This window comes from Gastrolobium bilobum, unplaced genomic scaffold, assembly GCF_033153095.1.
Source record: "Gastrolobium bilobum isolate Gb01-03AN ecotype WA unplaced genomic scaffold, APGP_CSIRO_Gbil_v1 utg57487, whole genome shotgun sequence".
Lineage (NCBI taxonomy): Eukaryota > Viridiplantae > Streptophyta > Magnoliopsida > Fabales > Fabaceae > Gastrolobium > Gastrolobium bilobum.
This window is the reverse complement of record NW_026895954.1, coordinates 2,734-14,366: the sequence shown is the minus strand read 5'-3', so window position 1 is coordinate 14,366 and position 11,633 is coordinate 2,734. Positions and strand designations below refer to the sequence as shown.

Below are 11,633 nucleotides of genomic sequence, written 5' to 3'. Positions count from 1 at the left end.
ACCAATTGTTAACAATGACAAAATAATTCCAAGGTTCCTTATGCATATAGATTTGATTTGTACAGCCATCACCTATGAGCTTAAACTTTTCAATTACATAACATGTTCCACATAACTTAGGGGGCGACAATGAGATTTTAACATGCTGTCCAGAATAGTCTTAACACATTCAAAGTTTGGTTCGTCAACTAGAGGCTTATAATTTCCTTTTAACCAACCCACCAATATCGCTTAATGATGAATAATTAAAATTTCAGCATGCTGCCCACTTAAGTTAACGCATGCCAAGCCATAAACATCATTCTCTGCCAATAAAACAGTCCTACAATGATGAGGGTTGTTTTCCCATCCCCAAAATTGGTTCCGAAGCATTAACAAGTATATTTTAGCAAGCTGCCTTCAACAAATCCAACACATGCAGAACCTAATTAATTTTTCTAATTCAAGGTGTAGTTCAACAAAATTCATGGGAGCTATTTTTCAAGCTCCTAGCCCGGGTTTTTGTGCTCACAGGCACTAAGTTCTAAGGCGGACCAAGGGGCAGAAACAGGGAATAAAATGACCACTCATAATTCTCCTAAACTACATGCAGCAGCCGAGTAGAATCAATAAGGAAGAAATGACAAAAATACAACTTCCTTGTTACATATGCGGGCCGAACAGATAGAGAAAAGAAAGGAACGCTTAGAACTCAGATTTACCTCCATGAATGCATCAAAGGTTAGCGCTTTAATTGGGGGCAGCAACCTCCCTGATCCATTCTCCAAGAATTCGAACTCATAGCTGCATGCAAGGGTGAAAGATTCATTCAGCATCGATTTAAATTATGTAGAACAATGAGGAGCAGAAAATGCCTCACCCCCTGGGTGGTGTCCTCGGCTGGCCAAGGAAGGAAAGGAATGGAAGTAAGCTTGTGCTCCACTCTCCTTGAGTGTTGAGGTCCGGCCACGCAAGGGGGGAAATGATGACTTGCGGTCTTGAGGAAAAGAATGTGAGTTAGTTCTGGGTATTCCTCTTGGGATGGCTCACGGTTTTGGTGAGAGTGTGAGGAGACTAAGGACTGACTCGCTATTGAATTCTGAGTTGAAGAAGTGGAGGTCAGTTTTGTTCTCTCTACCGCGCAAAGGAAATGAGAGTGATAAGTGAGACTGGCGAGGTTTTCACAAGGCACAAGGTCAGATTCATTTTGCTAGTGTTATGCGCACAAGAGAAAAGATAAGTGAATTCTTGGTTAGGAGAGAGCTTGGCCAATGCATGGAAATGAGGATCCAAGTTTCCTTTTTACACTTAGGTGGCGTGCATGCAAGGAGATAGGAGGGGTTTAATTTGCCACCTACATGGCATGCATAGGCTGAGGAATGTAATCAGAATTTTATTTATTATTATTTATTTTTTCCTACCCAACCATGCGCATGAAATGATACAAGGTGGATGGGCTGATTGCACGCCTTCCATGGGCTTGGGGCCGTGGCCCACTTAAGGTCATTAGGACCAAAGTCCCATCTCCTATTGGATCATGAATTCATGTAATCTAGCAAGCATTAAATGGATTTTTTATAGGTTGTAATTAAAATAATTTTCCTAACTCAAATTAGTTCCACCCTACTTATGCATGTAATTCGACTTCAAAACATGCAGTCACCTTCCTAATTGCAAAGTAAATAGTTTTCTAATTTATACGGGATGTTACATATAAAGTCATAAGATAGGAAATTGAGCTGACATTTTGATGTTATTTGCATTTTGAAGGTAAAACCACAAATATTGGTGCTAAAAAGTGTTAAAGAAATCATGACGAAGAAGTAGCGGCTCAATATGGACCAAGGGAAGCCAAAATCTTACAAGTTAAGAGCCAGAAGAGCACGCTCAAGCGCACAAGAGAACGCTTGAGCGCTTCATAGCAGGGAAGACAGCCAAACTGGGCAATTCAGGATGCTCAAGCGCACAGATGCACGCTCAAGCGCCCAAGAAGACAAGAATTTATCCTCGAAGAGCACGCTCGAGCGCCGATTAGCATGCTCGAGCGCGCTCAGGCAGGCAGAAACAACAATTTGAAGCCCATTAGCACGCTCAAGCGGCGAATAGCACGCTTGAGCTCCCAAGCACGTTCCAGACAACAAAGATTTACTAAGATTTGCTGAGATTTTCCAAAGGATACCAGATTTTGATATCCGGAATTAAAGCAGAAACATATGTACCCCGATTTAAAGAGATTCATGGAAGATTGAAGCAGGATTATAACAAGATTCAAAGTCAAAAATCTGTCACCAATCTACAAGATCTTAAATGCAAAAGGAAACACTTACAAAATCAATTACGAATCTGATACGAATACGGTGGGAGATGCAATGATGGATGTGGCTTTGAAGATTATAAATAGGGAGCTGAGGGTCAGACCAATCACCAATTCACAAGTCCAGAGAATTACATAGAGACCTGAAGGAGGAATCCTGTTGCGGAGCGCTGGAACACTAAGGAACCAAGTCAACATCACACCAATGAAGGCTTGGGATTCTCTTTTCTTTACTATTGTTTTTGAATTCAGTATGCTAGGCTAGTCTTTTATGTAGTTAGGGGTAGATGAAACCTAATTGAATCGTTTATGTTTATGAATTAAATTGTTATTGAATTCTTTTCTTTTTATAATTGAATACATTTATCTGTCTTTAATGCTTTCTATGAGTTTGCTCCTTATAGAATGATTTTGTGGAATTGTATGACAATAAGGATGTTGGTGCATGAACCTTGACTTGGTAAATTTATCATAATCCTTGTGATCTAGGGATAGACATAGGGTAATTGTCCAATCTTGGAATTCTTGATCTTAATGCCTGTTTTCTTGGGGAATAACCGGGGAACTAGGGTTCTTCTGAGATCACATAGATTTAGGGTAACAAGAAATTGCGCCCTAATTAACATAGATAGAATTGATTGGCAATATATTAAGAAAAGGTGATTGACTCTTTAATTCATAACATAACGAGGATATTGGGGGAAGTCAAAACCCTAACTATGCTTATTTTACATTCTTAATCAATCATCTTTCATTTGTCTTTTTTTTATTCTAAAATTTCTTTAATTGCATCTCATTACTTGTCTTTAATTTTTAAACTCTTCAATTACAATTCTCTTCATCTAAATTCTTTATTGTCCAACTAAAATGCGATTAGCGAACTAGTGCTTGAAATTACGATCCTCGTGGGAACGATCTCGTACTCAGTACACTTTATTACTTTTACGACCAGTGCATTTGCAGAGTTGCAACAAGTTTTTGGCGCCGTTTCCGGGGATCGAATTCTTCAACATTAGAAGTAACTAATTACCTTTTAGATTGGACCTTTTTTTATCTGCACTTTAAACATTTTTCAAAAATATTTTCTGCATAAAAAAAATTCTGCATCAATTTTTTGCATATTTTAATTTTCTGCATTCTTTGTTATTTTTATTTTTAAATTTTTTGTTTTGCATTTTATATTTTTTCTGCACATCTTTTCAATTTTAGTTTATGCGAAGTACTCTTAACCCGCGATTCTTGCAGTTTGATCCTGAGATAGAAAAGATCGAAAGGAAACTTAGAAAGGACGCAAAGGCAGAAAACAATCAACTCGCTCCAAGGACCTTGGGAGATTATATGACTCCATCCCGAGTTCCACAGACGGCGAGCATTGTTAGACCAACCATAGAAGCAAACAACTTCGAGCTGAAGACGGCGCTGCTGAAACTGAATCAAAAAGAGCAGTTCGCTGGAGTAAGCACAGAGAATCCCTACAGTCATCTCGATGATTTTCTACTTTACTGTGATACATTAAAAGTAAATGGAGTTTCTCGTGATGCTATCTTGCTCAGACTATTTCCATGCTCACTGAAGGATGATGCAAGAGCTTGGCTGCAGTCTCAACCTGAAGGAAGCATAACCAGTTGGGATGACTTAGCAAGAAAATTTTTCGCCAGATTTCTCTCAACTTCAAAGATGGCAAGGCTCAAATCAGAAATCATCGCTTTTGAACAAAAAGAAAACGAATCTCTGTACGAAGCTTGGGACCGATTTAAAGGATTACTCAGGAAGTGTCCTCAACATGGAATTGAAGTATGGGAGAAAGCAAGAATCTTTTTCCAAGGAATGACACCCAACACAAGAACACTGGTAAATGCTGCTGCAGGGGGCTCTTTGAAAACAAAAACTCTAGAGGAAACGCTAGAATTGTCGGAATTCTTAGCTTCTCAAGAATTTGACAATGCCCCAGTTGCACAAAGGAGAGCAGGAATTATGAAGCTCGACGGCTATGATGCAATCTTAGCCTAAAATGAACAAATGTTGCAAATGCACAAGAAACAACAAGAACAATTAGATGCTATTACTTAACAATTTAATCTTTCTCAAGTTTCTTCTGTTAGTAATTCTCAAATAAAATGTGCTATTTGTGCAGAAGCTCATGCGACTGAAGATTATGACTACATGAGAACAACTGAAAAGCCACCAGCAGAGGCCAATTGAATCTGGTACGATCAAAAGAACCAGAACAATCCAGGAAGAAACCAATATGGTAATCAAGGGTGGAAAAATCCTAACCAACATCCTAGGTTTAGTTACAAATCAACCCATCAGCTGAATCCTCCTATGCCATTGCAACAACAACCTCCATCTCAAGGCACAACTTCAGAATGGGAAAGGCTTTTGCACAGCTGTCCAAGACCACATCAGACTACATTTAAAATGCAGATGCCTTCAGAGATGAAACACGAGCATCATTCCGGAATCAAGAAGCTTCGATCCGGAACTTGGAGACTCAAATTGGTCAGCTGTCAAGACAATTTGCTGAAAGGACCCATGGCTCCTTCCCAAGTAACGCAGATACAAACCCAAATGCACAATGTAATTCAATTGTTACTAGAAGTGGGAACGTGATCCAACCTGTGGAAAAGCCATAGTGGAGAAGAAGAAAGAAGCAGAACATGTAGCTGAAAAAGAGAAAGAAGAAGATGCAGAAGAAGCTGAAAAGAGCAGTCCAGAAAAGAAGCTCTTCAAATGGGAGAAAAAGAAAGCTCTGGACCGGCAACCAAAACTGGCAGATCTGTCTCCCTATGCACGAGTTCCATACCCACAGCGGTTGAAGCAAGAAATCCAGAAACAACAATACACCAAATTTTTGGATATCTTCAAGAAGCTGCAAGTGAACATTCCGTTCGCAGAAGCCCCGGAAAGCATGCCGAACTATGTGAAATTTATGAAAGACCTTTTGTCAAAGAAACGCAAGCTGAAGGAGTGCGAAATAGTGGCCCTAACAGAGGAATGCAACACAATCATCCAGAAGAAACTTCCTGCCAAGCTGAAAGATCCAGGCAGCTTCAGTATCCCTATAGCCATAAGAAATATTGAAGTAGGAAAAGCACTATGTGATCTGGGAGCAAGTATAAACCTGATGCCGCTATCCATGTGCAAAGCTCTTGGAATTAAAGAACTAAAACCGACTACAGTTTCTCTCCAGTTAGCGGACAGATCGATCAGACGACCAGATGGGGTAATTGAGGATGTTTTAGTTAAAATTGACAAATTTATCTTCCTTGCAGATTTTGTAATTCTGAATATGGAAGAAGATTCCGAGATTCCCCTACTGCTTGGAAGGTCATTCCTAGCCACCGCAAGAGCAATGATCGATGTGGAGCAAGGAAAACTGATGCTGGGGATGAACGAAGAGACAGTCACCATCGATGTCTTCGAGTCAATGAAACATCCATCAGACGGAGGAGACTATTTTATGATTGATATAATACAAGAAGCAGTTGATGACACAATAAAAGAGGAGAGTTCCCCACTCGAGTTAGAACAAATCAATGAAGAAGCTGAAATAGCTGACAAAGAACCAGTGGTGGAAGAACTAGAAAGAAAGAAAGATGACATCCCTCTTGGAGCACCGAAGGTGGAACTTAAGGAGTTACCTCCAAATTTGAAGTATGCTTTCCTTGGTGACAACAACACATATCCAGTCATCATCAATAAAGAGCTGTCAACCATGGAAGAAAGAAAACTTCTCAAGATGCTGAAGAAACACAAAGCTGCCATAGGATGGTCCTTCTCCGACTTGAAAGGTATAAATCATTCCTTTTGTACTCATAAAATTCTAATGGAAGATGATATTAGACCTGTAAGGCAGCCGCAAAGGAAACTGAATCCAAATATGAAAGAAGTGGTAAGGAAAGAGGTAGTTAAACTGTTAGATGCAGGGATGATTTACCCTATATCTGACAATGCATGGGTAAGTCCTGTACAAACGGTAACCAAGAAAGGTGGAGTCATCGTTGTAAAAAATGAGAACAACAAGTTGATTCCAACAAGGACAGTCACTGGGTGGAGGATGTGGGTTGACTACAGAAGACTTAATGCAGCCAGTCGGAAGGACCACTTCCCAATTCCTTTCTTGGACCAGATGTTGGAGAGACTAGCTGGCCATGCCTTCTACTGCTTCCTGGATGGGTACTCGGGCTACAACCAAATAGCAGTAGCTCCAGAAGATCAAGAGAAGACAGCATTCACATGCCCTTACGGAGTCTTTGCTTACCGGAGGAGCTGTTCGGCTTGTGCAACGCTCCTGCAACTTTTCAAAGGTGCATGCTTTCCATCTTTTCTGATATGATTGAAAAATCTATTGAGATCTTTATGGATGACTTTTATGTTTTTGGCCCCTCTTTTGACACTTGTTTAGAAAACTTATCTTGTGTTTTACAAAGATGTCAAGAGAGTAATCTTGTTTTAAATTGGGAAAAATGCCACTTCATGGTAAAAGATGGCATAGTTTTAGGACATTAAGTGTCCAAAGATAGTATAGAAGTTGATGGAGCTAAGATATCTGTTATTGAGAAACTTCCCCCTCCCTCTAATGTTAAAGGTATTCGAAGTTTTCTCGGTCATACATGTTTTTACAGACGCTTTATAAAGGATTTTTCCAAGATAGCAAAGCCACTATGCAAGCTGTTGGTCAAGGATGAGGAATTCAAATTCACTTATGAATGTTTGTTAGCATTTAATATTTTAAAAGATCGATTGACCACTGCACCTATAATCACTGCACCTGATTTCACACTACCTTTTGAATTAATGTGTGATGCTAGTGATTATGCTATAGGAGCTGTCTTAGGACAAAGAAAGAATAAATGGTTGCATGTGATTTATTTTGCTAGTAAAATTCTAAATGATGCACAAATGAATTATGCAACCACTGAAAAAGAGTTATTAGCAGTTGTATATGCTTTTGATAAATTTAGACCATATTTGCTGGGGTCTAAAGTAATTGTTTACACTAATCATGCTGCTTTAAAGTATCTGTTGAATAAGCAGGATGCAAAACCAAGACTGCTCAAATGGATGCTACTTCTTCAAGAATTTTAAGTAGAGATCAGAGACAAGAAAGGTGTGGAGAACTTGGTGGCTGATCACCTCTCTAGAATTCAAGAAAAAGATCTTCAAGACAGACTTGAGCTGAAGATCAGAGAAGAATTCCTTGATGAGCAAATTCTGGCGATCAATGTCATCTTGGACCTGAAAATGGAGGAAGTGAAAAGCACAAGTACACCTCCATGGTTTGCAGATTTCACAAACTTTAAAGCAGCAGGAGAAATTCCAGTAGACTTCACATGGCAACAAAGAAAGAAGTTTTTACACGATGTCAAGAAATACCTATGGGATGAGCCCTTCCTTTTCTATAGATGTGCTGATGGAGTAATAAGGCGGTGTATTCCAGAAGAAGAGATGAAAGATATTCTGTGGCATTGCCATGGTTCAAGTTACGGTGGACACTTTGCAGAAGAAAAAATAGCCGCAAAGGTACTGATGAGTGGCTTCTATTGGCCAACACACTACAAATATGAGAGGAAGTTCATGGAATCATGTGATAGATGTCAGAGAACGGGGAATATCTCTAGAAGACATGAAATGCCCCTCAACAACATATTGGAGGTTGAAATCTTTGATGTATGGGAAATAGACTTCATGGGACCCTTTCCTCCCTCATATGGCAACAAATACATCCTTGTTGCGGTTGATTACGTCTCCAAGTGGGTCGAGGCTGTTTCTCTTCCTACTGATGATGCTCGGGTGGTCATCGTGTTCTTAAAAAGAAATATATTCGTCTGATATGGAGTACCGCGAGCAATCATAAGTGACGGAGGAACACACTTTGACAACAGGCAAGTTGAATATGTACTGGCTAAATGCAGAGTGAAACATAAAATTGCAACACCATATCATCTGCAAACAAGTGGTCAAGTGGAGATATCCAACCGGGAGCTGAAACGAATATTGGAGAAGACAGTGGGAAGTTCCATAAAAGATTGGTCCAATAAGATGGATTATGCACTATGGGCATACCGGACTGCCTTTAAACACCAATAGGAATGTCCTCTTGCCAGTTATTATTCGAAAAAGCATGTCACTTACCAGTGGATTTGGAACACAAAGCACTATGGGCAATAAAGTACCTGAACTTCGACTCCAAGACCGCAGCTGAAAAGAGGCTACTTCAACTGGATGAGCTCGATGAATTCAGACTCTCTGCATACAAGAGTCCAAGCCTGTACAAAAAGAAGACGAAGAAGTGGCACGATAAGAAGATCCTGCCTAGAGACTTCAAGGTAGGAAATCAGGTATTACTCTTCAACTCTCGCCTCTGTCTCTTTCCTGGAAAGTTAAAATCCAGGTGGTCAGGACCGTTTGTCGTGAAGAACAAGAAATCATATGGAGCAGTGGAGATCAATCCGCTGGTCTCCGACAGAAGCTTCACAGTCAATGGCCAACACTGAAGTTATACATGGGAGGAGAAATTGACAGGGGAACAACAACGATTTCCCTTGTAGAGGTAAAATGAGTCAGGTACATCAAGCTCGTGACGTAAAACAAGCGCTAATAGGGAGGCAACCCTGGAGTTATTGTTTTCTAATTTCTTTAAATTTAAATTATTGAGAAAATACAAAAAATTTAGATAGTTGAAAAAATTATGGATCGAGGGGAGCGCTCGAGCGCCCAAGTGGCTGCTCGAGCGCGTCCCAACAGGGAAAACTAGAAATTGTTGACAATTAGCATGCTCAAGCGCCCCATTGGCCGCTCAAGCGTGCAAGTTCAAGTTCACAGGTGTAGATCTCTGCCATGAAGCACACATAAGAGCGCTCAGGCGCACGAGTAGAGGGAAAAATAATTTTCGAGTAGCACGCTCGAGCGCTTCATCGGCCGCTCGAGCGCGCTTGCACGGCCCAGGAAGTTTTATAATCTCCTTCCTTCCCCATTTTCCCCTACACACAATATTTTCACTCTCACCATTTTCACTCTCAACCCCTCTCCCTCTCTATACTTTTGATTATATAAGCATCCATTCATTCTGTTGAAGACAACAAGGTACATTACTTTCCCTTCTAAAATTAAAGTTTCATCATCTCAATCGTTATTGTCCCTTGTTGGGTGGTTTGCTGATGGTGGAAAAATATAAGTTCTGATAGGGGACGTTCCTCTGTTCTTGCAGAACACAGATTCGTACCTTAGTTCCAACCCAAGTGCGCAAGTGCATGCATCAAGTGATAAAGCGAGTATTAATGCCCAAATTATCGTTCCCACGAGGATAGAGTGCTAATTATTGTTTTGACACTGTTTATAAAGAATGAAAATGAGAAGAAAAGTTAGTAAATGAACTGTCTGGTCAAACGTTCCCTACTGTCTTGACAACGTTCCTCTGGAACAGTAGGTTCAATCTGATGGCAAACAGTTGCTCGCTGCGTTATGTATGTGATCCTTCTTGTTTAGAAGATGGTGAGATAATAATCACTGGAGTTTTTATAAGTACTAAATAAAATAAAATAAAAACTACTAAAAGAGAAATAACTATAATCAAGAGACAACAGGGTGGTTAAAACAGTTTAACAGAAGGAACATATTCATTGCTTCACTCTTAAAGGGGCTGTTTTCTCTGCTCAAGTTTTAGCACCTTTTGGCTTTGTCCCAGTTTCTTTGCCTGCCAACTGTGATTCCTCAGCTCATGGTCTAGATGGCTCACAAGTTTCCATATTTCTATGGCTCCCTTGACTCCAACAGGTACTTAGTTCAGAACCTTAAAATGGACGAGTTGGCCCCTTATTCTTAAGGTGACCAGTAGCGTTTTTACCATGACATCTACCTTCCCCCAATGGCTAAGCTATCTGAAATCGCTTCCTTATGGAAGTTCCTTCCTCAGTATGTACCCAATTTCCATTGGCGCACAATGAATATAGCTTACTTAGCCAAAGAAATACAAAAAGCTTCGGTCAAGAGTTTTGAAAACAGTTCTTTAAAAGTTTCACAGTTTACCCGTTCCACAGATAGTTCAGCTCATGGCTGATAGTTTAAACATAATTATTCTTAACTGAGATCACATAGACCCGAGATTCAGTCAAGAGATAACGATTGGAACGAAGAGAAAAACACTTATATTAATTTAAAAGACAGTTTATAAAAAGAAACAGAAAATGGAGAAAGATGGGTATTTGCTCGTGAGGAGTCTTGATGGTTGTTTACAGAGAAGAGAAGAGGGGTTGTCACTTAACTACGGTTACAACTTAAAATTAAACTAAGTTACTAACTACTACTAAGTGATCTCTTCCTTTCGGACTGCAAACCCTCCAGGATTCGATGATGTTTTTGTGTGAGGGTGGTCCTATTTATAGCTGGAAGAGGAGTGGCAAGACTGTAATTCCTTTAGAGCTAGTTGCTTGAATGAGGGGACGGGACTGTGGCAGCAGAGTGTGAAGCTTGCGTGAATTGCTGAATGGAACAGGATTTGGTGATGATTAGTCGTTGTTTGCAGACCTTCTCATGCTTTGCTTTTGTTTTCAGCCAATGAGAACTCTTGATTCTCTGCTCTTCACGTTTCCAGCTGCTCAGTTGGTGCACCGCCTTGCTTTTTAGAAGTCTTTAACTCTACGTTACCTGCAAGTGTACAGAAGCATTAAATGAATGGAGCAGGTGCATTAAATGTGTCTCAGTCCGTTCCCCTTTTAATGTATTTTTAAGGAATACGTTACCATCTGTTCCCCCACTGTGTTTTTGTCACAAATGTGTAAAACAAGTGATTTTCACGCTGAAGTTGCTCATCAGATGAGGGAACATATGGTATTTTGCCATCAAAATGGGTTTAGATGGGAACGAATTTACGTCCCATCAAACACCCCAAAACTAAACTGTTGGTTGTCCTCAAACAACTCAGAAATATTGTATTGGTCTGCCCAATTTAAAAGAATGGCATAACAGAAAGGAACTTGAGCCAGTGAGCAACCATGAACTTTTCAGAAAAATGAACTACTCTCTATAGTAAAACTGTTGGTGTTTGCTCTGTCCATTCCTGGATGTGATTCTTTAGAACTTGCCTTTCTGCTGTGTTCCTATGAAGTACAGCTGTCTTCCGTTCCAAGGATTCTTTGATGGGTAAGTGTATGGAAATGTGGAAGTGGTGGTCTGATTTGTGGGATCAAGGAACGTTTAGCTTTTGTGCCTTTGAACTTGAACTTTTTCTGTTTTGAGGGAACACCTTTTCTTGAACCTTTTTCTCCCTTTGGAGGAAGGTTTTCTGGTTTTTCTTGAATTCTTTTGAATGGTTGTTCCCTTTTTTTTTCTTCTGTCC

General features: G+C 40.0%; 1 protein-coding gene and 1 non-coding gene across 2 annotated transcripts; one reads left to right on the top strand and one right to left on the bottom strand.

The window, feature by feature from the left end:
- Window positions 1–3,976: 3,976 nt before the first annotated feature.
- LOC133296952 (small nucleolar RNA R71) lies at window positions 3,977–4,083 on the bottom strand. The gene has a single exon (XR_009749579.1). It is a non-coding gene; the product is annotated as a small nucleolar RNA R71 (small nucleolar RNA).
- Window positions 4,084–4,618: 535 nt separating this feature from the next.
- LOC133296946 (uncharacterized) lies at window positions 4,619–7,384 on the top strand. The gene is made up of 3 exons (XM_061495991.1): window positions 4,619–4,795; window positions 4,893–6,603; window positions 7,035–7,384. Exons 1-3 carry the CDS (start codon window positions 4,619–4,621, stop codon window positions 7,382–7,384), a joined length of 2,238 nt encoding a protein of 745 aa, XP_061351975.1.
- The last annotated feature ends 4,249 nt before the right edge of the window (window positions 7,385–11,633 follow it).

Coding starts and splice junctions, on each gene's coding strand:
- LOC133296946 (XM_061495991.1), top strand. CDS start 4,619: ATGCCATTGCAACAACAACCTCCATCTCAAGGCACAACTTCAGAATGG. Junction 4,796..4,892: donor GAACTTGGAGACTCAAATTG/GTCAGCTGTCAA, acceptor AATTGTTACTAG/AAGTGGGAACGTGATCCAAC. Junction 6,604..7,034: donor GCTCCTGCAACTTTTCAAAG/GTGCATGCTTTC, acceptor ATATTTTAAAAG/ATCGATTGACCACTGCACCT.